Source organism: Mixophyes fleayi, chromosome 6 (genome assembly GCF_038048845.1).
Source record: "Mixophyes fleayi isolate aMixFle1 chromosome 6, aMixFle1.hap1, whole genome shotgun sequence".
In the NCBI taxonomy this organism is placed as follows: domain Eukaryota; kingdom Metazoa; phylum Chordata; class Amphibia; order Anura; family Limnodynastidae; genus Mixophyes; species Mixophyes fleayi.
The window spans coordinates 671,527-696,736 of NC_134407.1; the positions used below are offsets into that span (position 1 = coordinate 671,527).

General features: G+C 49.8%; 1 protein-coding gene and 3 non-coding genes across 6 annotated transcripts; all 4 read left to right on the forward strand.

Moving 5' to 3' along the window:
* Nucleotides 1–1,530: 1,530 nt before the first annotated feature.
* Nucleotides 1,531–21,828, forward strand: EIF3A (eukaryotic translation initiation factor 3 subunit A). 3 transcript variants are annotated; one of them, XM_075215556.1, is made up of 24 exons: nucleotides 1,531–1,678; nucleotides 4,405–4,595; nucleotides 5,819–5,955; nucleotides 6,061–6,224; nucleotides 6,309–6,508; nucleotides 6,641–6,849; nucleotides 7,504–7,675; nucleotides 9,326–9,430; nucleotides 9,513–9,611; nucleotides 9,717–9,833; nucleotides 10,082–10,267; nucleotides 10,521–10,868; nucleotides 11,588–11,692; nucleotides 11,806–11,919; nucleotides 12,169–12,291; nucleotides 12,557–12,710; nucleotides 17,042–17,223; nucleotides 18,161–18,255; nucleotides 18,344–18,597; nucleotides 18,658–19,383; nucleotides 20,205–20,316; nucleotides 20,403–20,518; nucleotides 20,877–21,049; nucleotides 21,436–21,828. In XM_075215556.1, exons 1-23 carry the CDS (start codon nucleotides 1,630–1,632, stop codon nucleotides 21,047–21,049), a joined length of 4,131 nt encoding a protein of 1,376 aa, XP_075071657.1. In that variant the 5' UTR covers nucleotides 1,531–1,629; the 3' UTR covers nucleotides 21,436–21,828. The 3 variants fall into 3 exon arrangements, with proteins under 3 accessions (XP_075071657.1, XP_075071655.1, XP_075071656.1); XM_075215554.1 differs by having other exon boundaries at nucleotides 18,344–19,383; XM_075215555.1 differs by having other exon boundaries at nucleotides 18,164–18,255; nucleotides 18,344–19,383.
* On the forward strand, nucleotides 6,896–7,027 carry LOC142095529 (small nucleolar RNA SNORA19). The gene has a single exon (XR_012677794.1). It is a non-coding gene; the product is annotated as a small nucleolar RNA SNORA19 (small nucleolar RNA).
* On the forward strand, nucleotides 10,945–11,077 carry LOC142095527 (small nucleolar RNA SNORA19). The gene has a single exon (XR_012677793.1). It is a non-coding gene; the product is annotated as a small nucleolar RNA SNORA19 (small nucleolar RNA).
* Nucleotides 11,951–12,071, forward strand: LOC142095531 (small nucleolar RNA SNORA54). The gene has a single exon (XR_012677796.1). It is a non-coding gene; the product is annotated as a small nucleolar RNA SNORA54 (small nucleolar RNA).
* Nucleotides 21,829–25,210: the final 3,382 nt, after the last annotated feature.

A 25,210-nucleotide genomic window follows, 5' to 3' on the forward strand; every position in this document is an offset into this window, starting at 1 on the left:
AGGGTACGGGGAGTGTATGGTGTCAGGTACAGAGGGGATACAGGGAGTGTATGGTGTAGGGCAGAGGGGATACAGGGAGTGTATGGTGTAGGGCAGAGGGGATACAGGGAGTGTATGGTGTAGGGCAGAGGGGGTACAGGGAGTGTATGGTGTCGGGTACAGAGGGGATACAGGGAGTGTATGGTGTGGGGTACAGAGGGGATACAGGGAGTGTATGGTGTAGGGCAGAAGGGGTACAGGGAGTGTATGGTGTCGGGTACAGAGGGGATACAGGGAGTGTATGGTGTAAGGCAGAGGGGATACAGGGAGTGTATGGTGTAGGGCAGAGGGGATACAGGGAGTGTATGGTGTAGGGCAGAGGGGATACAGGGAGTGTATGGTGTGGGGTACAGAGGGGATACAGGGAGTGTATGGTGTAGGGCAGAGGGAATAGAGAGTGTATGGTGTAGAGCAGAGGGGTACAGGGAGTGTATGGTGTAGGGTACAGAGGGTATAGGGGGTACAGAGGGTATAGGGGGTACAGGGGCTGAGGGCAGAGGGTGTATGGTGTAGGGTACAGAGTGTATAGGGGGTACAGAGGGTATAGGGGGTACAGGGGCTGAGGGCAGAGGGTGTATGGTGTGGGGTGCAGAGGGTACAGGGGCTGAGGGCAGAGGGTGTATGGTACAGAGGGTACAGAGGGTACAGGGGGTAGAGGGGCTGAGGGCAGAGGGTGTACGGTGTATGGTGTAGGGTACAGAGGGTAGAGGGGGTACAGAGGGTAGAGGGGGTACAGGGGCTGAGGGCAGAGGGTGTATGGTGTGGGGTGCAGAGGGTACAGGGGCTGAGGGCGTAGGGTACAGGGGGTAGAGGGGGTACAGAGGGTATAGGGGGTACAGGGGCTGAGGGCAGAGGGTGTATGGTGTGGGGTACAGAGGGTACAGGGTGTATGGTGTGGGGTGCACAGGGTACAGGGGCTGAGGGCAGAGGGTGTATGGTGTAGGGTACAGAGGGTACAGGGGGTAGAGGGGCTGAGGGCAGAGGGTGTACGGTGTATGGTGTAGGGTACAGAGGGTAGAGGGGGTACAGAGGCTGAGGGCAGAGGGTGTATGGTGTGGGGTGCAGAGGGTACAGGGGCTGAGGGCAGAGGGTGTAGGGTACAGAGGGTACAGGGGGTAGAGGGGGTACAGAGGGTATAGGGGGTACAGGGGCTGAGGGCAGAGGGTGTATGGTGTGGGGTACAGAGGGTATAGAGGGTACAGGGGCTGAGGGCAGAGGGTGTATGGTGTGGGGTACAGGGGGTAGAGGGGCTGAGGGCAGAGGGTGTATGGTACAGAGGGTACAGGGGGTAGAGGGGCTGAGGGCAGAGAGTGTACGGTGTATGGTGTAGGGTACAGGGGCTGAGGGCAGAGGGTGTATGGTACAGGGGGTAGAGGGGCTGAGGGCAGAGGTTTACAGTGTATGGGGCAGCACAGGCTGAGCCGCAGTTCCCCCGCCGGCCGCTAGGTGCCAGCACTCAGCACCAGGCTCCTCCCGACACGGAAGTGACATCAGTACGTGGCCCCGCCCCCCGTTCTCTCTCTCTCTGGCGTGGCGGACATGCTGCAGCTGCCATAGTTGATCTCGCTCAGGACCCTTCCCGCCGCCGCCATGCCGGCCTACTTCCAGCGCCCCGAGAATGCTCTGAAGAGGGCGAACGGTGAGTACTGCAGCTCCCGCATCAGTGTACCGGGGACAGCGCTGCATCCGCCTGTAGGGGGCAGCCCGGAGCTCCGGGGCCGTACGGGGCCTAGTGTGAGGACGGGGAGAGGGAGGTGATGTGTCCGGGGGAGGAGGGGACACAGATGTCGGGCACACTGGAGAGGGGACACACAGATGTCGGGCACACTGGAGGGGGGACACACAGATGTCGGGCACACTGGAGGGGGGACACACAGATGTCGGGCACACTGGAGGGGGGACACACAGATGTCGGGCACACTGGAGGGGGGACACACAGATGTCGGGCACACTGGAGGGGGGACACACAGATGTCGGGCACACTGGAGGGGGGACACACAGATGTCGGGGACACACAGATGTCGGGCACACTGGAGGGGGGACACACAGATGTCGGGCACACTGGAGGGGGGGGGATACACAGATGTCGGGCACACTGGAGGGGGGACACACAGATGTCGGGCACACTGGAGGGGGGACACACAGATGTCGGGCACACTGGAGGGGGGACACACAGATGTCGGGCACACTGGAGGGGGGACACACAGATGTCGGGCACACTGGAGGGGGGGGACACACAGATGTCGGGCACACTGGAGGGGGGGGACACACAGATGTCGGGCACACTGGAGGGGGGACACACAGATGTCGGGCACACTGGAGGGGGGACACACAGATGTCGGGCACACTGGTGGGGGGGACACACAGATGTCGGGCACACTGGAGAGGGGACACACAGATGTCGGGCACACTGGAGAGGGGACACACAGATGTCGGGCACACTGGAGGGGGGACACACAGATGTCGGGCACACTGGAGGGGGGACACACAGATGTCGGGCACACTGGAGGGGGGACACACAGATGTCGGGGACACACAGATGTCGGGCACACTGGAGGGGGGACACACAGATGTCGGGCACACTGGAGGGGGGGGGATACACAGATGTCGGGCACACTGGAGGGGGGGACACACAGATGTCGGGCACACTGGTTGGGGGGACACACAGATGTCGGGCACACTGGAGGGGGGACACACAGATGTCGGGCACACTGAAGGGGACACACAGATGTCGGGCACACTGGAGGGGGGAGACACAGATGTCGGGCACACTGGTGGGGGGACACACAGATGTCGGGCACACTGGTGGGGGGACACACAGATGTCGGGCACACTGGTTGGGGGGACACACAGATGTCGGGCACACTGGTTGGGGGGACACACAGATGTCGGGCACACTGGTTGGGGGACACACAGATGTCGGGCACACTGGAGGGGGGGACACACAGATGTCGGGCACACTGGAGGGGGGGGGACACACAGATGTCGGGCACACTGGAGGGGGGGGACACACAGATGTCGGGCACACTGGAGGGGGGACACACAGATGTCGGGCACACTGGAGGGGGGACACACAGATGTCGGGCACACTGGAGGGGGGAGACACAGATGTCGGGCACACTGGTGGGGGGACACACAGATGTCGGGCACACTGGTTGGGGGGACACACAGATGTCGGGCACACTGGTTGGGGGGACACACAGATGTCGGGCACACTGGTTGGGGGGACACACAGATGTCGGGCACACTGGTTGGGGGGACACACAGATGTCGGGCACACTGGAGGGGGGGGACACACAGATGTCGGGCACACTGGAGGGGGGGGACACACAGATGTCGGGCACACTGGAGGGGGGGGATACACAGATGTCGGGCACACTGGAGGGGGGGGATACACAGATGTCGGGCACACTGGAGGGGGGGGCACACAGATGTCGGGCACACTGGAGGGGGGGGCACACAGATGTCGGGCACACTGGTTGGGGGGACACACAGATGTCGGGCACACTTTGGGGGTGGCAGTTGGGAAGACTTGGGAGGGACAAGTCTTTATTTCCTGGAGAATGGCACACCGGGAAGGGCTGAGCTGTGCATGTTCCACTGAAGTGCGGATATATTGCTGTATATTCCGTGTATGGATTAGTGATCAGCGTTTTATCACTTCACAATTGTCTGGTTACTGGAGATTATATGGAACCCTCTGCTGCTATTGGAGATAACAGATCATTCCTACATTTTATCCCTATTTATTCTAATTCATTGTATGTTGCGCTGCTGATAAAGGTCGGTAACAGCTGGGTGGTCACCACACACAGTGGAGGTCGCCCTCTTGTGGGCAGAACCAGAAAGCGTTCTGCTGTTGGTGAAGCCAGGTGCTTATTTATCCCACACTGCCACATAAGTGTACAGCAATTATCACATATCTAATGGTTTTTCTCAATGTGTTTCATAAAGAACTTGGATTACTGGTAAAATACCACCGACGGGGAAAAAGGGCAATATTACCAGTGTCTGACGTTTGTTCTTGGATTGTTTAATAGTACAAATACTTTTTTTGCTGTGATTGATTTGATATAACTGGCAGAAAATTTGACACATACATTTTATAAATGTCACAATCCCCCAAAATACTAATATTGTTAAATCCCTGTATATGTAGATTAGATAACTGGATAAATTACAATTTCATGGCCCCTTCAAGAGACACGAGTTAGAGCGCCCTGCACACACGGTGGCTCCGGTTAGAGCGCCCTGCACACACGGTGGCTCCGGTTAGAGCGCCCTGCACACACGGTGGCTCCGATTAGAGCGTCCTGCATACACGTTGGCTATATCGACATTGATTTTTATTGTCCTTGTTTTCAGAGTTCCTCGAAGTTGGCAAGAAACAACCAGCTTTGGATGTTTTATATGATGTGATAAAGAGCAAAAAGCACCGAACATGGCAGAAAATACACGAGCCGATTATGCTAAAATACCTGGAACTCTGTGTGGATCTCCGCAAGAGCCACCTCGCCAAGGAAGGCCTGTACCAGTACAAGAACATCTGCCAGCAGGTAAGACAACATTGGTCATCTGCCTGTCAGCCTCCCTTGTATTCGGCTATCTACACAAGGCAAGAACTGACCTGTAAAATAGAACTGGGTAGGTCCTCTTGTACTGTATTTTTAGAGATTAATTTTGCAATATATAGAAAGCCATCATGGTATACATAGATTTACTCCACAAACTGATGACAATTTCCATATCAATGTCACATACTCTTAAACGTGCCTAGTAAAATGTCTATCAAATATAGAAACCCTGAAAATAACTACATGGGAAAGTTCCAGTCATTGTATGAATTAAACCCTGAGTAACCCACAATCTGGTAGGTAACAGTCTAGGTCCTGGGAAAACAATAGCAAATCTTCTGCTTACAAATGAAATCTGCACTAATCTAAGGTGCTTTAAACTCTCATTGTTTCTCATTTTACTTGAAGTATGGACAATTTAACTAAGGCAGAAAACAGTGGGCATCTCTGCCTTGTGACCCTACACAAATGATATGTGAATAATTCCCTCCTATGCTAAACATCTCTAGGGTCCGCCACACTACCCCCCATTTCACTATAAGGAAGTCTGCATCCAGCGAAACCACCATATACATTCTTGGCCTAGAGTGCAGAAACATTAGATTAATATGCAGTTGTTGTACATTGGTAGCAACGGAGGGAACTGGCTGGTCAGACTTGCACAGATTTATCATCAACACATGGACACTTCTCTAGGTCTCATGGAATTCCCACCAAAGTAATTATATCATCACAGAGGGTGGAAGATATCTCATCTCAAAAGCATAACTGTATAAGTGTAAAATTTGGGGTAGAATTACTTCTATATACAGTTTGTATATACCCAGAAGCAAAAGCTGTATCATCTTCACTAAGTCGGCATCTAGCAAATCTCTATCCTCCTTGGTCAGTCAAAGGGTCTGCTCTGTAAGAAATTGTCCCCATTTCATTGTTTTCATGGTGTCAAGGAGTTCATGTGAGGGGAGGTCCTGCGTTGGGTAAGGGAATGGCGTCAGGAGCCCTCTAGGCCAGGGCAATGTATCGGATTCAAATGTTGCACCATAGATTTACCAAAGTTGAGCCAGAGTAATAATTGTTTTGTTAATATCCCATTGGGTTTTTGAGGTTCATGGTGTCTTTCCTGTTCATTTATTTCTCTTCCTTCCTCTTACTGAACTTTGTCTGGCTTCTATCACCACAACCTTCTGTTCTTTCTCCCTCGCTAGGTTAATATCAAGTCTTTGGAAGATGTGGTCCGGGCCTACTTGAAGCTGGCCGAGGAGAGGACAGAGGCTGCCAAGGAGTCTTCCCAGCAAATGGTTTTGGATATTGAAGATCTAGACAACATTCAGACTCCAGAAAGGTATCGGGGATGATGCGTGTTGTTTTCATGCTCTAAATTAGCGTAAGAGTCATAAATCTGCTAGAATGTGTCGGTGTTCTAATAGAGGTTACCACTTTCATACAGTGTCCTCCTGAGTGCTGTGAGTGGAGAAGACACCCAGGACCGTACTGACCGCCTGCTTCTAACCCCATGGGTGAAGTTTCTTTGGGAATCGTACAGACAGTGCCTGGACCTGCTGAGGAACAACTCTAAGGTGGAGCGTCTGTATCATGACATCGCTCAACAAGGTGACTAACACTGCAGACGGCAATCGCTTTGTGTGCAGGCGGATGCTGGGCTCCTCTTTATCGCTTGGGTTTTTATGTCCACAGCCTTCAAGTTCTGCCTGCTGTACACCAGGAAGGCCGAGTTCCGTAAGCTGTGCGACAATCTGAGGATGCACCTGGGCCAGATTCAGCGGCACCACAACCAGAGCACGGCCATCAACCTGAACAACCCAGAGAGCCAGTCCATGCACCTGGAGACCCGGCTGGTTCAACTGGACAGCGCTATCAGCATGGAGCTCTGGCAGGTACGTTACTAAGGCGGTCGCAGCACTCTTCTCTTGGTATTTAGACCTGATCCTGCCTGTTCTCTAAGGGTTGGGGGGAGGGGGCTGGTTTACAGCAGCGGGTGGTGTTTAATGCTGTTCTTGTCTTTACAGGAAGCCTTTAAAGCTGTTGAGGACATTCATGGTCTATTTGCATTGTCCAAGAAGCCACCAAAACCTCAGCTGATGGCAAATTACTACAACAAGGTGTCCACTGTCTTCTGGAAGTCTGGGAACACTCTGTTCCATGCCTCCACCTTACACCGTCTGTACCATCTGTCCAGGGAGATGAGGAAGAATCTCACCCCAGAGGAGATGCAGAGGTAAGTGCCCGTCGGGTGTCTGGCGATACCGGGACTGTACGCTGTCTGGCACATTTCATTGTCTTTCTCTCTCTCCCGTGAGAATAAAGATATTTCTTTATGTGCTACATTAATGTGGAAGGAAAATTAGCAGCGCGGTAATGTTGTTCCCGGCGCTGTCAGTCACCTTCTGACACGATTACGTCTTCTATATAACACTATAATCTGAGCCGGCAGATGGCGTTATTGGAAGGGACTGTTAAAGCCTTTTTTTACTTGCTCTTGACTAGCTTTGGTGGCATGCTGCCTGTGTCTTCTTATTGCCTTGGCAGTCAGATGCTTTATGAATGGACAGAGTCTCTGCCTCCCATAGTTTATATTTAAGTGAGTGCCCTGACCATGGGGCTCTGTCTTCTGTTCCTGCTGCCATGCTGTGTGCTCCAGCCCTTGCCTCCCCACACTACCTGCTGGGCATAACCTTTCACTCCCAGTGCCCCCACACACGTATATACTCTACCTTGCTGGGCACCATTGCTATCCCTTAATACTCTACCACTGCTGGTCACATGGTGCCAGTGTATTGCCCCCTTCCCCCACTCTTCTGGTCACATGCTGCCCCTCGGCACCCATGTATTGCCCTGCCAACTTACCTCTTCTACTTTTCCCATGTTTCAGGATGTCGACCAGAGTACTGCTGGCCACTCTTTCCATCCCCATAACTCCGGAACGCACGGACATTGCTCGGCTGCTGGACATGGATGGAATCATTTTGGACAAACAGAGGCGTCTTGCTACTCTGCTGGGACTGCAATCTCCACCAACTCGTGTTGGCCTCATTAATGATATGGTGAGGGGGGTTTTCAGGTTTATTGAGTACAACGCTAGAAGAAAGAGAGGTGTTTTTTTAAACATTTTAGATCGATTTGATCCCGTTGTAAAACAAAAGTTTCTCATATCAAAAGTAATTGAAGAAAAAGTGAGTGTAGTCGTAGTAGCTGCCGGAGGCCTGCTGGCGGTGTAGCCGTAGTAGCTGCCGGCGGTGTAGCCGTGGTAGCTGACGGCGGCCTGCTGGTGGTGTAGCCGTGGTAGCTGACGGCGGCCTGCTGGTGGTGTAGCCGTAGTAGCTGACGGCGGCCTGCTGGGGGTGTAGCCGTGGTAGCTGACGGCGGCCTGCTGGTGGTGTAGCCGTAGTAGCTGACGGCGGCCTGCTGGGGGTGTAGCCGTGGTAGCTGCCGGCGGCCTGCTGGGGGTGTAGCCGTAGTAGCTGACGGCGGCCTGCTGGTGGTGTAGCCGTTGTAGGTGCCACCGGCCTGCTGGTGGTGTAGCCGTAGTAGCTGACGGCGGCCTGCTGGTGGTGTAGCCGTGGTAGCTGCCGGCGGCCTGCTGGGGGTGTAGCCGTAGTAGCTGACGGCGGCCTGCTGGCGGTGTAGCCGTGGTAGCTGACGGCGGCCTGCTGGCGGTGTAGCCGTGGTAGCTGACGGCGGCCTGCTGGTGGTGTAGCCGTGGTAGCTGACGGCGGCCTGCTGGTGGTGTAGCCGTGGTAGCTGACGGCGGCCTGCTGGTGGTGTAGCCGTGGTAGCTGACGGCGGCCTGCTGGTGGTGTAGCCGTGGTAGCAGACGGCGGCCTGCTGGTGGTGTAGCCGTGGTAGCTGACGGCGGCCTGCTGGTGGTGTAGCCGTGGTAGCTGACGGCGGCCTGCTGGTGGTGTAGCCGTGGTAGCTGACGGCGGCCTGCTGGTGGTGTAGCCGTGGTAGCTGACGGCGGCCTGCTGGGGGTGTAGCCGTGGTAGCTGACGGCGGCCTGCTGGGGGTGTAGCCGTGGTAGCTGACGGCGGCCTGCTGGCGGTGTAGCCGTGGTAGCTGACGGCGGCCTGCTGGCGGTGTAGCCGTGGTAGCTGACGGCGGCCTGCTGGCGGTGTAGCCGTGGTAGCTGACGGCGGCCTGCTGGGGGTGTAGCCGTGGTAGCTGACGGCGGCCTGCTGGGGGTGTAGCCGTGGTAGCTGACGGCGGCCTGCTGGTGGTGTAGCCGTGGTAGCTGACGGCGGCCTGCTGGCGCTGTAGCCGTGGTAGCTGACGGCGGCCTGCTGGCGCTGTAGCCGTGGTAGCTGACGGCGGCCTGCTGGCGCTGTAGCCGTGGTAGCTGACGGCGGCCTGCTGGTGCTGTAGCCGTGGTAGCTGACGGCGGCCTGCTGGCGGTGTAGCCGTGGTAGCTGACGGCAGCCTGCTGTTGCTGTAGCCGTGGTAGCTGACGGCGGCCTGCTGGTGATGTCTGTACCACAAACTAAGAAAACGCTTAGTTTCCAGAGTTGCACCAGTCCAGCAGATCCTTGGTGTAAGGGTTTGATAGGGGAAGCTGTATATGTATGTATTGGAGCAGTCTGTTTGGTATTAGCTGTGTCTGTTCCATCCTGCAGATTATTCAGTTACGTAGGACATTGCTATTTATGTTATATGAAGACTTTGTCCGTTATGGGATCTCTGAGCTGTCTCTGTTTTAGGTGCGGTTTAATGTCCTCCAGTACGTGGTTCCAGAGGTGAAGGAATTGTATAACTGGCTGGAAATGGATTTCCACCCTCTGAAGCTCTCCGGCCGTGTCACTAAGGTAGAACCGTTTAGTGTATAGCGTTGTGTTCTGTGTGCCAGGCGCTTCTTCCAGTGACCGCAATGTTTTCTTTTATTATAAGGTTCTGGACTGGGTGAAAGAGCAGGCGGATAAGGAACCTGATCTTCAGCAGTATGTTCCTCAGCTTCAGAACAACACTATCCTGAGACTTCTGCAGCAGGTAATGGGGGCGTTCTGTCCTGCACCCCAATTTACAGTCTCTTGGTAGAAGGATCTGTGCGTCACAGGTGTGGCCCTTGTGTAACCGTTGTTTTCTCATAATCAGGTGGCTCAGATCTACCAAAGTATTGAGTTCTCGCGCCTCACGTCATTGGTGCCTTTCGTTGATGCCTTTCTGTTGGAAAGAGCCATTGTTGATGCTGCTCGTCATTGTGATCTGCAAGTGAGTAATTCAGTGGCCGTATTGGGGAATTTCACAACATGTTTCATTGAGTTGCTCTGTATCTTGCTGGTCAATGCTACTTCTGACGCTAGAAGAAAATGAAGGTTAATTAACAACAGTGTAAGCACACGTAGTTATTGCTGCGAGTCCCCTTCATACATGTCATGTTTGTCTTCTCTAATGGTTCTCACCGGGGGAGATGTCTATGGGGATAAAACTAGATTTAACGGTGTACCTTCCTTCCACAGGTCCGTATAGATCACACCTCCCGTACATTAAGCTTTGGCTCGGACCTGAATTATTCTACACGAGAGGATGCACCGGTTGGTCCTTTCCTACAGAACATGCCATCCGAGCAGATCCGTAATCAGCTGACTGCAATGTCCTCTGTGCTGTCCAAGGCGGTGGCTACGATCAAGCCAGCCCATGTCCTGGTTAGTGTTTTGGGTCTCTGCAGTAATATATATAGATATATAGAGTACTTGTCATTGACTTGATGAGCATGGTTATTTATGAAGTGCTAGATCAAACTATAAGCTAAATAACAATGATACCAGCTATAAACCATGGAATAACTAGAGCTGTCCGGCCATCTTCTCTTCTAAAGCTCACATAGTAATTCCCTATCGGAGAATTTGTTTTGTTGTATTTTTGCTCAGCCAACAGTTTCTTGTTTGTTCCGTTCAGCAAGAGAAGGAGGAGCAGCAACAGCTGGCCATCACTGCTTTCCTGAAAAACTCCAGAAAGGAACATCAACGGATCCTGGCTCGCCGGCAAACCATAGAAGAGAGGAAGGAACGACTGGAAAATCTAAATATCCAAAGAGAGAAGGAAGAGTTGGAGCAGCGAGAAGCCGAACTCCAGAAAGTACGCAAAGCGGAGGAGGAGAGACTGCGACTGGAGGCCAAAGAGCGAGAGAAGGAGCGTATCCTACAGGAACATGAACAGATCAAGAAAAAGACTGTGAGGGAACGACTGGAGCAGATCAAGAAAACTGAACTGGGTGCCAAAGCGTTCAAAGATATAGACATTGAGGTAGGCGCTGTGTGTCTGATGAAATCTTCCTGGTTTGGGGGCATGTGCCGGGTATTGGGAGGGTGGTGCGGTGTCACAGCACATTATATTGGCTTGCTCTGTATATCTTACTGAGCAATGCGATTTCTGATGTGCTAGAGCAACATGAAGGTTAATTAGCAGTGTAACTAGCACATGTAGTTACTGCTGCCAGTCCCTTTCATACATATCGTATTTCCTGCTTTTTGCAACGTCTTCTCTGAAGGTTCTCGCGTGACTTCAGGGCTGTCTGCTGGGCAGTGGGGTCACTACCAGGGGCAGTGATGGGGGGGCAACAGCCGTTATTTGTGGGGGAGGGTGGAGACATGGGGGTAGATATCAGGAGGGCGGTGAAGTGGGAGAGACTGTGTGTAGGAGGAGAGATGGATGGATCATCTGTTTGGGGGGATGACATGAGGGCTCTTTTGGGGATTGGGGGGTCCTCAACAGCCAGCTTGTGTGTGTTAGTGACGTGGGTGCGGACTAATAATGTCTTCTATAAACCTTATGGCAGGTACTAACATACTGAACCATTTACATAAATTTTTTGGCTCCTTACACATTAGCGGCTCTCACTGAAACCTGACGGGTGAAATTGAGGGAACGTGCCCATTATAGTCACGTCTGGAACCAAATAACTGTTGTAATTCTTGTAAAAGCTCCTGTACTTGTCTGAGGCTGATCATCTGTTCTCTCTACAGAACCTGGAGGAGCTGGACCCAGATTTCATCATGGCTAAACAGGTGGAACAGCTGGAGAAAGAGAAGAAAGAGCTGCAGGAACGTCTGAAGAACCAAGAGAAGAAGGTATGGCGCTCGCCGTGGCCTGGCGGCTGCTTAGCAGCGCTTGCCGTGGCTTTGGCGGCTGATTAGTGGCGCTATTGAAATGACGTTATAACGGTCTCTGCTGCCTTTTGTAGATTGATTATTTTGAGAGAGCCAAACGCCTGGAAGAAATTCCCCTAATCAAGAAGGCTTATGAGGAGCAGCGGATCAGTGATATGGAGCTGTGGGAACAGCAGGAGGCGGAACGGGTATGACCATAATGTCTTGTAGATTTGTGTTGCGCACTGTTCGTAATCTGTCATCATCGCCTATTGATGATGGGTTCCATTCCAGTGCAACAAGAATACCCATTGACCAGGCAGACTAACTTGTGTTGGTCATCTTTGATTTGGGAACAGTTTTTTAGATTACACTTATCTCTCAGTATAAACGTGTGTCTGACTTGTAAAGTATGTGTCCAGTATTGATATTCCTCGTACTCCCTCTGTGTGCAACAGATTGACACCCTAATGTTGGAGCGTGAGAAGGCCGTAGAGCACAAGAACAGGATGTCTAGGATGATGGAAGACCGAGATCTGTTTGAGTCGAAGCTGAAATCTGCTCGGCAGTCTGTGTATGAGGTAACGTCCGTCTGTGACTCAGTCACCATTCATCATATTTACATGCGCTGTTTGTAACCTCTGGTGGTTCCATTCCGGTGCTAGATCATTGCCAAAACAAAACACATGGACTGATTTTTGTTGGTCTGAGTTGAATTTGGATACATGTACATATGCGGTGTATATCTGTGTATATAATTTGTTACCTTTAATGTATTACGTTTCTGAGAGGCAATCCTGGTTAAGTTGCTGTTTTATGGAACTTATTTCTTTTCTCCAACTCCAGGAGAAACTGAAGCAATTCCAGGAGAGACTTGCGGAGGAAAGGAAGGCTCGTCTGGAAGAACGCAAGAGACAGCGCAAGGAGGAAAGACGTATTACCTATTACAGCCGTAAGGAGGAGGAGGAGCAGAGAATCAAAGACGAACAGATGAAAAAAGGTATCTTCCAACTCTCGGATGTGTCGCACCTCTCGCATTGTCCCAGGAGGTAACAGAGTATTATAGGGTAGGAAGTAACTGTCACATTGTCCCAGGAGGTAACAGAGTATTATAGGGTAGGAAGTAACTGTCACATTGTCCCAGGAGGTAACAGAATATAATAGGGTAGGAAGTAACTGTCACATTGTCCCAGGAGGTAACAGAATATAATAGGGTAGGAAGTAACTCTCGCACCGTCCCGGGAGGTAACAGAATATAATAGGGTAGGAAGTAACTCTCGCATTGTCCCAGGAGGTAACAGAGTATTATAGGGTAGGAAGTAACTGTCACATTGTCCCAGGAGGTAACAGAGTATTATAGGGTAGGAAGTAACTGTCACATTGTCCCAGGAGGTAACAGAGTATTATAGGGTAGGAAGTAACTGTCACATTGTCCCAGGAGGTAACAGAGTATAATAGGGTAGGAAGTAATTGTCACATTGTCCCAGGAGGTAACAGAATATAATAGGGTAGGAAGTAACTGTCACATTGTCCCAGGAGGTAACAGAGTATTATAGGGTAGGAAGTAACTGTCACATTGTCCCAGGAGGTAACAGAGTATAATAGGGTAGGAAGTAATTGTCACATTGTCCCAGGAGGTAACAGAATATAATAGGGTAGGAAGTAACTGTCACATTGTCCCAGGAGGTAACAGAATATAATAGGGTAGGAAGTAACTCTCGCACCGTCCTGGGAGGTAACAGAATATAATAGGGTAGGAAGTAACTGTCACATTGTCCCAGGAGGTAACAGAATATAATAGGGTAGGAAGTAACTCTCGCACCGTCCCGGGAGGTAACAGAATATAATAGGGTAGGAAGTAACTGTCACATTGTCCCAGGAGGTAACAGAATATAATAGGGTAGGAAGTAACTGTCACATTGTCCCAGGAGGTAACAGAGTATTATAGGGTAGGAAGTAACTGTCACATTGTCCCAGGAGGTAACAGAGTATTATAGGGTAGGAAGTAACTGTCACATTGTCCCGGGAGGTAACAGAATATAATAGGGTAGGAAGTAACTGTCACATTGTCCCAGGAGGTAACAGAATATTATGGGGTAGGAAGTAACTGTCACATTGTCCCGGGAGGTAACAGAATATAATAGGGTAGGGAGTAACTGTCACATTGTCCCGGGAGGTAACAGAGTATTATAGGGTAGGAAGTAACTGTCACATTGTCCCAGGAGGTAACAGAATATAATAGGGTAGGAAGTAATTGTCACATTGTCCCAGGAGGTAACAGAATATAATAGGGTAGGAAGTAACTGTCACATTGTCCCAGGAGGTAACAGAGTATTATAGGGTAGGAAGTAACTGTCACATTGTCCCAGGAGGTAACAGAGTATAATAGGGTAGGAAGTAATTGTCACATTGTCCCAGGAGGTAACAGAATATAATAGGGTAGGAAGTAACTGTCACATTGTCCCAGGAGGTAACAGAATATAATAGGGTAGGAAGTAACTCTCGCACCGTCCTGGGAGGTAACAGAATATAATAGGGTAGGAAGTAACTGTCACATTGTCCCAGGAGGTAACAGAATATAATAGGGTAGGAAGTAACTGTCACATTGTCCCAGGAGGTAACAGAATATAATAGGGTAGGAAGTAACTGTCACATTGTCCCAGGAGGTAACAGAGTATTATAGGGTAGGAAGTAACTGTCACATTGTCCCAGGAGGTAACAGAGTATTATAGGGTAGGAAGTAACTGTCACATTGTCCCGGGAGGTAACAGAATATAATAGGGTAGGAAGTAACTGTCACATTGTCCCAGGAGGTAACAGAATATTATGGGGTAGGAAGTAACTGTCACATTGTCCCGGGAGGTAACAGAATATAATAGGGTAGGGAGTAACTGTCACATTGTCCCGGGAGGTAACAGAGTATTATAGGGTAGGAAGTAACTGTCACATTGTCCCAGGAGGTAACAGAATATAATAGGGTAGGAAGTAACTCTCGCACCGTCCCGGGAGGTAACAGAATATAATAGGGTAGGAAGTAACTGTCACATTGTCCCAGGAGGTAACAGAGTATTATAGGGTAGGAAGTAACTGTCACATTGTCCCAGGAGGTAACAGAGTATTATAGGGTAGGAAGTAACTGTCACATTGTCCCGGGAGGTAACAGAATATAATAGGGTAGGAAGTAACTGTCACATTGTCCCAGGAGGTAACAGAATATTATGGGGTAGGAAGTAACTGTCACATTGTCCCGGGAGGTAACAGAATATAATAGGGTAGGGAGTAACTGTCACATTGTCCCGGGAGGTAACAGAATATAATAGGGTAGGAAGTAACTGTCACATTGTCCCGGGAGGTAACAGAATATAATAGGGTAGGAAGTAACTGTCACATTGTCCCGGGAGGTAACAGAATATAATAGGGTAGGAAGTAACTGTCACATTGTCCCGGGAGGTAACAGAATATTATGGGGTAGGAAGTAACTGTCACACTGTGCCGGGAGGTAACAGAATATTATAGTGTAGGAAGTAACTCTCGCACCGTCCCGGGAGGTAACAGAATATAATAGGGTAGGAAGTAACTGTCACATTGTCCCAGGAGGTAACAGAATATTATGGGGTAGGAAGTAACTGTCACATTGTCCCAGGAGGTAACAGAATATAATGGGGTAGGAAGTAACTGTCACATTGTCCCGGGAGGTAACAGAATATTATGGGGTAGGAAGTAACTGTCACATTGTCCCGGGAGGTAACAGAATATAATAGGGTAGGAAGTAACTGTCACATTGTCCCAGGAGGTAACAGAATATTATGGGGTAGGGAGTAACTCTCGCACCGTCCCGGGAGGTAACAGAATATTATCTGTTAACAAATATCTTGTATACTCACTGTAACCCATTAGTGGCTGCTGACCGTGGAATAGTCCAGTGGCTTTTACTTCCCTAAAATAACTGTGACCGGCCTGTTTCTTGGTGGACCATCATTGCTGCCCCTCGTTGTTTTGAGTGTCAGTGATTGTAATGCGATGTATGAAGTCCAGTTATTACAGGATCATGTTCTAGTAGATGGTCGCACTCTTTTGCCGCCTCGAGAATCAGAGAGAACATTTAGGTTTCCTTCTTTGTAAGACTGATCCATTATTCTTCAATTAACGGCCAAACAGCCAGTCACTTATATTACAAGATTAAAGAACATTTTGAGATAGTTCATTTTGGGTCTATGTAGCTATAACATTCCCATGCTGCACTTCTTCTGTGGCCCCCTTCAGGCTGGCCAAATAGTGGCACATTTACTCTATAAATAGTTCCTTCTAATCCCCCATTATACAGGACATTCACATGTGACTTGTTGTACTATCCTTCTATTGTCTCTACATTCCATATAGCTTGCTATATACAGGACAGTATGTTTTATCTATCTGTAGAGGTGTAAGAAGCCCGTTGATAGAAAGGGAACAGATCTCCAAAATGTTTGTGTAAAAGAAAATAAAGTATATGGAGTTATATAATAAGTAACACAAGCTCCCTCCCTCCATCAGAACTTCCCCTACTCTGTCCAGTTTCAAACGGGCTCTAAAAACCCACCTCTCTCAAAGCCTTCCAGTCTCCCACTTAACTTCCTACTTTTTCTGCCTCCCTCCCCTCTTCCCCCTCCCCTGAATCTGCCTCCGTTCCCCCTTCTCTCCCTCTCACCCAGTGTCTCTCTGTCTGTCTACCCCTACCCTTAGATTGTACGCTCCCTTGAGCAGGGCCATCTCTCCTCCTGTTTCCTGCACCTTTTACTCTGCTCTCCAGCTACCTTTCCCCCCACCCCTCTGGGGGTCTCCCCGTCATCCGCGCCCTTCCTCTTGGGCTCCGGCGCCTGCCGGTCTTCCCTCCCCTCTCTCTCTAGCTGTGCTCTGAGCTTACTGAGTTACTGTGCTTATTGTTTACTGTATTTTGCCGTCCCACCTTGTACTGTACTTGTTTGTCCCTGTACGGCGCCACGGACACTGAGTGGCGCCTTATAAATAAAAATTAATAATAATAATTTCTCACATTTTTTCTTTTGGTGGATTGAAATTCTAAACCCAAAGAATCACCATCCTGTGAGTAATTGATTTGTGTGACCTGAATGAAACCAATAATCCCTGGGTGTCTCAGCTCAGTGTAGCCAATGCCAGAACCATGTCCACAGCCCCCTAACCTGTGAAACGTCATTTATTGTGAAGGTGAAAGATGAAGCTTATGAGACCACCTCTGCCCATTGCTTACATTGTCTGCTTCTGAATTTGCTGGTTGTATAAGCAGCTGCGCTGCGGCATCGCCTCCCCTAACCTCCCATGTCCTTGTTTCAGAACATGAAGAACAAGAGCGGATTGAGAATGAGAAGAGAGAATCTGAGGAACGAGAGTACCAAGAACGCATTAGGAAACTGGAGGAACAGGAGCGCAAGAAACGCCAGCGTGAACTAGAGATTGAAGAGCGTGAACGGCGGCGTGATGAGGAGCGGCGAGGGGGCGATGATTCTTTCAGAAAGGTGCTTCAGCTGTTATTTATATGGAATAGTGTGGTAACTTACCAAGGGTGACTAATGTAAAGTTCTCCATATATGCATCAACCATATAGCCATATGGCTCTTATCATGGAAGATTGGTGCGACGCAATAGGATACAGGATGCACAGACTGACCTACTGGATCCCATGTAACATGATCTGGCATCCCTCATTTCCCTATCACTGGATTCCATGTAACATGATCCGGCACCCCTCTCCCTATGACTGGATCCCATGTAACATGATCTAGCACCCCTCCCCCCATCACTGGATCCCATGAAACATGATCCGGCACCCCTCTTTTCCCCATAACTGGATCCCATGTATCATGATCTAGCAACCCTCTTTCCCCCATCACTGGATCCCATGTAACATGATCTAGCAACCCTCTTTCCCCCATCACTGGATCCCATGTAACATGATCTAGCAACCCTCTTTTCCCCATCACTGGATCCCATGTAACATGATCTAGCAACCCTCTTTCCCCCATCACTGGATCCCATGAAACATGATCCGGCACCCCTCTTTCCCCTATCACTGGATCCCATGTAACATGATCTAGCAACCCTCTTTCCCCCATCACTGGATCCCATGTAACATGATCTAGCAACCCTCTTTTCCCCATCACTGGATCCCATGTAACATGATCTAGCAACCCTCTTTTCCCCATCACTGGATCCCATGAAACATGATCTGGCACCCCTCTTTTCCCCATCACTGGATCCCATGTAACATGATCTGGCACCTTTCTTTTTTTTTTTTTTTTACAGTTTCCTGATTTCCACTCTGTGTAAGGTTACTGCCGTCCTACCCATATGTCATTTGCTTGATTGAGATTTGTTGTAAAGTATCTGCTGTGCCTCAGGCACAGGATTGGGCTTCTTTTCAGTGCTCTCACAATCTGTTCTTATTTCTTCTAACAGGAACCCTCTCGCTGGGGTGACAAAGACGCTGATAGTGGCTGGAGACGGGCAGGAGACCCAGCAGAAGAGCGCAAACTGGCACCTCTCGATAGGTAAATACAAATATTTACTGGAAGTCGTGATATCTTAAGAGGTTTATATAAGGTAGAGCGATCCTACTATTGTTTTTCTTTATTTCAGGGAATGGCGCAGAGCTGGTCAGGACGCTGACAAGCCAGGGAAACAGGAGGTTGAGGATGATGCCCCAGACCAGGAAGAGGTCCCTAGTTTCAGAAAGGACATTGAAGGTCTGCCATCACGTTTGGATGAGGGCAAAGGACTATTAGGTGGTGATCGTACACCACCTCGACGTGGCCAAAATGAAGATAAAGGTCCGAGGCGTGAAATAGAAGAGGACAAGGGGACTTGGAGAGGTACAGATGATGATCGTGGGCCTAAGAGAGGCTTTGATGATGATCGTGGGCCTAAGAGAAGCTTTGATGATGATCGTGGGCCTAAGAGGGGCTTTGATGATGATCGTGGCCCTAGGAGGGGCTTTGATGAGGACCGTGGCCCTAGGAGGGGCTTTGATGAGGACCGTGGGCCAAGGAGAGGCTTTGATGAGGACCGTGGCCCTAGGAGGGGCTTTGATGAGGACCGTGGTCCCAGGCGGGGCTTTGATGAGGACCGTGGTCCCAGGCGGGGCTTTGATGAGGACCGTGGTCCCAGGCGGGGCTTTGATGAGGACCGTGGTCCCAGGCGGGGCTTTGATGAGGACCGCGGTCTCAGGCGGGGCTTTGATGAGGACCGCGGTCCCAGGCGTGGATTTGATGAGGACCGCGGTCCCAGGCGTGGATTTGATGAGGACCGAGGTCCCAGGCGGGGATTTGATGAGGACCGTGGCCCCAGGCGGGGCTTTGATGAGCCCAGGCGAGGCTTTGACGAGGACCGTGCTCCCAGGAGAGGCTTTGACGATGACCGTGCTCCCAGGAGAGGCTTTGACGATGACCGTGCTCCCAGGAGAGGCTTTGACGATGACCGTGCTCCCAGGAGAGGCTTTGATGAAGAACGTGTGTCATGGAGAAGTGGGGACGATGACAGGGGTCTCAGGCGAGGTGGGGATGATGACAGGGTTCTCAGGCGAGGTGGTGATGATGACAGGGTTCTCAGAAGGGGTGGAGATGATGATGATGATGATGATGAACAAGCACCCTGGAAATCCTATGGATCAAGCCGTCCAGGTAAGCCAAGACTGTCATAGCGCTGCAAGGCCAGCATTGGGGGGGCGAGGAAGGTGGGCAGAATGTGAGGGGTGGGGAGGGAGGTGGGCAGGTTGTTGGTACTGCCAGAAAGGAAGGGGTGCAGCCCATCAATATAGGTAAAATACCTGTGGAGACGGAGAGGATGAATGTTTTGGTCTTCAAGTAACGTGTGTGGTAGATCAGGGAGGGGGTGTATGAGAATACCTTTGTCCTCCCATATGGGATGAGGTGGGCACTTGATTCGCATTCAGTGTTGTGGTACAAGGTCCTGTATAATCTTGTTAAATGTATACAGCAATGTCTTGTGCATGTGATGGGTACAGGTAGGGTGTTGGATGAGGAGATGAGGCTGTGTATTGTGGTTTATGATATGTTTATATTTAGAGCAGAGTTAGAAGAGTGAAAATGGGATTATAAGTGGAACAGGCGTGTTTGATGAGTTTGCATTCAGCAATGTGGCTGAATGTTTGTAGACCTGGGATGGGACGTGAGGTCGGAAGGTAGATTATGGGACTCTGCAAGCAGGTTTATGTGGAGAGGGAGCATGAGAAGAATAGTATGGTGGGCATTGGAAGAGTGGTTGGAGGAGAACATGTTTTGTGACCAGGACATTTTTTACAAATATTTTTAGTCAGGCTTTGGTGTTCTGTTTTAAATTACAGATTATAAGTGTTGTGGCTGAAATGGTTAATTGCAGACAGGAGAATACATATTAGTGGTTTCTGTAGAACAGTTGTCTCCTTACTGCACTTTTTTAGACTTCCACTCAGACTTGTTTTGCTTTTTTACTAATATTTTAGGGGGTTGGCGTGATCGTGAAAAGGCTCGTGAAGATAGCTGGGGCCCACCGCGGGAAGCAAAGCCTTCTGAAGATCGCGAAGCGGCTCTGGAGTTAGAGAAACGTCCGCTCAGGTGAGACTGAGCGACATGAGTCCTTAGAAGCAGTGTCTGTTCGTGTCCCTCTGTAGGGGTCTAAGTCATATTGATTGTCTTCCCAGGGAGGAATCTGCCTGGAGACGAGGAGGAGAAAGACTCGCACCAAGTGACCCGGACAGAGACGACAGTAATGAGAAAGAAGATCGGAAACGTCCCCTGAAGACAGACCGCGAAGAATGTACGTCACATGATGAGTTCCAGCTTTATATGACAGCTGATTGGTCGAAGCTTTAGTGCCCTTGCGGATGACCTCTATGGATATATAAAACCTAGTAGTCATATCTTAAGAGGAGGGAACTTTAAATGGTTTGTGACTGTAGTGACATTTTATTGCTGATTTACTGCCCCCTCCTGGCTGATATTATCTTATAATATAATATTTCCCCGTTAGTGGTTGCTGGACATGAACAACATCATATTTTAGTTCCCCTTCTAATAAAAGACAGTAAACAGCATGAACATGGTTCTAGAATGGAGTAAAGGAACATTATTAAACATTTTCTAGATTTCAGACTGTTTATTCTCCTGTCTTGCAGCGAACCCGTGGCGGAAAACCGAAGAGCTAGAGCGCAGCGCTCCGCGCCGAGCGCCGCCGCCAGCGGACAAGGAGAAGAGTTCTTGGCGTACAGACAAAAAAGAGGAAAAGGAAATGCCTCGTCGCGTCAGACTGGAGACAGATGAGGAAGGCTGGACAACTGTGCGCCGCTAGGTATACGCCTGGCTTCTATAGTCCCCTTCATTGTACCACTGGCTTAATAAAATGTGAAGTCACATCACCTGTTTGTAGCCACCTCAATACATGGCCTATGTCATTCATCTGCCATTACGTGAAGCATTCTGGTGGTAGGCTATATGTGAGGTGGATGGTTAACAGCCCCTAAACCACCCTCCTCCAGCCCCACAGCCTCACCCCCTCTACTCCTCCCTCCACCACAAACACACCCTGCATAAGAGGTGGACACCAGGCTCTCTTGTCCTTATTTATTTATACACAATTGGACCGCCAAATTAAAGTTTAAATTCCGTAGTGATGATATTGTAGATGGTAGCAGGTCACATCTAAAGAGAAAGACCCCTCTGTCCCTCTGATTACAGGGCGAAACATCATCATTTGCAGAACATTTTGTCTCTTGTGTGCGATGACTGCATGGAGCAGAAGAATATCCGGCTGGGTGTAGCCCTCGCACTATGAAATGGCCTCCTGAGAAACCTCCATAGCTTCTATCGTTTGAGGGTCCATAAATGCTTCTACATTTATCAACAAGATGGTCATCAATATGGCAGATTTCATCCGCTGTACCCAGTCCTTCAATAAACCCAATCCCTGATCTGAAGAAAATGTAGTTAGGTTTTAGCTTTTTCTTTTCCTGATTTCTGATAATTGCTTTGTTGCCTTGTTGGGTTGTATCCGGCTAATACGCACTTTGTTTGGTCAACACAGGATTTACTGCTGCTTATTCCATAACAATAAATGAAACCTCGGCAACATTCCGTGTCCGTCTTTCATTACACGCATGTTATCGTGCACTTCTTTAAATGATTTAATTGTGTACAAGTGAATAAACTGCTTCCAGCTCTGTGTGTGAGAACATGCTCTATGACATGCATAAATCACCATGTCGGCAATATACATAAGTAGGAGAATTCTGTGCACAGTATAGCTATATTTGGATAAGCTCACCAGCCAACGTCAAGGCATCTACTGTAGGGGAAACAAAAGTATATTCAGGGTGTTCGCTAAAACCTTCCCTGAGCCTCCTCTCAGGTGCTGCATGCTTTGAAAATAGAGGCTCAGGTAATGTTTTATTGTGACAACCCACCCTTGAATATACTTTGTCATGGCATTGGGGACACTGCGACAATGGGGCATAGTAGGCAGACTTAGAGTATGGGCACTTTAGATCTCAGTCTGAAGAGGATAGCTCCTTCCTTACTATGCCTCTGCTAGATGGAACTATCCTCAGTTTTTTTGTAAGTGCCCCTTCAGAGTAGAACGTTCTTTTACGGCTTTTGCCCTGGATTTTTCATCTTCAATTTTTTTCATTTACTACTTTGAAGGACTCAAGGACGTCTCCCATGAGTGGACAGCCTGCTGGCTCCCTCTACTCCTTGAGCCGAGGAGTAGCCTGCAGGCTTCCCTCACCTCCAACATGCTGCAGCTGTTTTCTATTCTCAGCCTGAAAGAAATTGGTGAAGGCTGCACAGTTTATGCTGTGCGAGCAGCTGGTGCTGACAGCTGCAGCTCTGGTGGAGCAACGGTGTCTGGTCAGTTCCCCCTTGGCTAAGAGCAGTTCTTCAAGTGAAGAGAACATCTCAGCCGTGGGGCAGCATCCATAACAGATCTCCGTTGAATCGGAGAGTACAACTGGCTGTGCTCACTCAGGAGAGGTCAGTGGGGACACAATCACACTGAGTAGGAAGAGGGGGAACTTCCTCAGCGGAGACGCCACTTACTAATGGTAATCCCTCACCTGCTGAGATGGTTTCTGCATGGAGACCACAGTATTGTGGTAGGGGGCCATCTCCTGCAGTTTCAGGGTCAATGATGAGCCTCCTCCTGGGATGCCTGGGTTTGAGGGGTTGTCACTTGGGGTTATCGACCTTGTGCATTTCCCTCATCGTTGGTTCTTCGCCACAGATCTGCCCTCCTGCAGCCTCAGGCACTGGCGCTCTGGGAGGCTATCCACAAACTTCTGGTTTCAGGAGTAATCCGGTTCCTCCTCTGGAAAAGGGGTTTGGGGTTTAACTCCAACCTTTTTCTAGTTCCAAAGCCAGACAGCTCATTCCGTCCGATCCTGAACTTTAAAACCCTTAACAAGCCAGTTCTGGGCAGGCACGGAACAAGGAGAGTTCCTTGCTTTTCTGGACAGAAAAGATGCTTACCTTCACGTCCCCATTTGGGAGCAGCATCAGTATCTACTTTGCTTTGCCGTCCGTGGTGGACATCAGTTCCAGGCTTTGCCATAGCTACTGCCCTACGGGTTTTCACAAAGGTTATGGCTTTCATGGCAGGTCTCCTGCATTCTCAAGGCGTCACTATTCATTATTTAGATGACTTGTTAAATGCTCTCACATACTGTCCTATAATACATTCAGCTGACTATGCAATTTCTGAAAGCACACAGCTGGTTCTTCAACCTGCCCAAATCTTCCTTGATTCGTGCACAAAGGATACGTTTTCTTGGCCTCAACTTCAACACAGTGTTTCAGCGGGTGTTCCTTCCGGAGGACAAGGTTTTCTCGGTTCTATCCAAGATTGGGTCCTTCCTGGCCAAGTGGGAACTGTCCCTTCTCTACTGCACTAAGCTGTTAGGGACCATGGTATCGGTGTTTGAAGTGGTAATCCCTTCACGCAATATCATTCTCGGCCACTCCAGAGGGAGCTTCAAAATTGATAACCTGAACGGCTTTGTCCACATGAAGGGTGGATTTTGACCGTGACCACCCGTCAGTCTCTCGTGGTGGTTGACCAGGTTGAATCTCAGAGGGTCAGTCGTTTCAGTTGTGGGGGGTGAGGTGAACCTTGTTTATTACAGATGCGGGGTGGAGCGCAGTCATCTTTGCACTCTGTTTCCAGTGTCTTTGGGCTCTCCAGGAAGCACTGCTGCCCATCAACATGCTGGAACTCTGCGATCTACAGGACGGCTTGTACAGGCTCTCGGGGGGGGGATTCTGGCTGACAAAGCCCTGAAAGTCCTGTCGGACAGCGTGACTGCAGTAGCCTACTTCAACCATTAGGGGGGATCCTGCAGCGCCATCGAAATAGCATAGATCGTGTCCTGGGGGGAACAACATGTTCCCGTGATATCAACCATTTTCATCCTGGAGGTGGAGGACTGTGAGGCCTATTTTACTTCAGCCGCAACAGGGTCCATCCAGAAGAATGGTACGTTCACGAGGGTTTTTTTTTCTTCTGGTTCATAATTGGGGTCAGACAGAGATGGATCTCATGGTGCCCCATCTGAACTTCAAGGTCCCCCTTTTGCTGCACAAAGCCTAGGAATCCTGCAGAGAGGTTCACAGAAGCCATGGCTGTTTTGTCTGGTGTAGTTGTGTCCGATTGGCAATCTCCCGCTGGTGCTAAAGAAAGTAAAAACAGTATCTGTCACCATTTTACTGGCTCCAGATTGGCTGCACAAGGTGCGGTGCTCCGACATCTTCAGGATGGCCGTAGGCCCATCCTTCCTGTTGTCTCTGTCCTGATCGTCTAGTAGAAGGCCCTCTTCATTGCAACTCTTTAGGTCGTCTGAATTTGACGGCATGATGACAGACCCAGATTCTTCAGGTCAGGCGTTTCTCCCACAAGGTTGTACAGACCATGATAAAGACTAGAAAACCATTGTTTTCAGCCAATTACTAACAGGTGTGGAAAGCGTATATTCTATGTTGAGTCAGTTTTCACAATTCCCGTTTTGATCTTTCTCGTTTGTTGAGATCCTCCTGTAGGAAGGATAACAAAGGTCCTCCGTCTTTCTTGAAGCTGCAGGTTTAATCGCTCTATTTTCTTCCAGCGTAAGTTGGTGATTATTAAGGATGTGCAGACTTTATAGTTCTACATGCTCAACCCCCCTTTTTGCACCCTGTCATTGGACCCTAATTTTGTGCTCTGGGCTTTTTCTAGAGGGCATTTTAAGCAATTTGGATCAGTGGATCTGTTATGTCACCTGGAAGGTAGTGTTCTTGCTCGCTATATCTTCTGCTTGTCTGGTATCAGACAACACACTGGTGTGACAGGGCAGTGCCTCTCACTAAACCCTCTTTTGTACTGAAAGTGCTCTCGCATTTACACTTAAACCACCACATTGTCGCTCCAATGTTTTCTCCTAGGTTTCCATCTTTTGATGCATCTTTGCAGCTTCTGGCTCTGATC

Bases quoted from the DNA above. Each gene is read 5' to 3' on its own strand.
- EIF3A (XM_075215554.1), top strand. From the start codon at position 1,630: ATGCCGGCCTACTTCCAGCGCCCCGAGAATGCTCTGAAGAGGGCGAAC. The intron at 11,693-11,805 runs GTATGGCGCTCG...TGCCTTTTGTAG, and splicing joins TGAAGAACCAAGAGAAGAAG to ATTGATTATTTTGAGAGAGC. The intron at 17,224-18,160 runs GTGCTTCAGCTG...TATTTCTTCTAA, and splicing joins GCGATGATTCTTTCAGAAAG to CAGGAACCCTCTCGCTGGGG.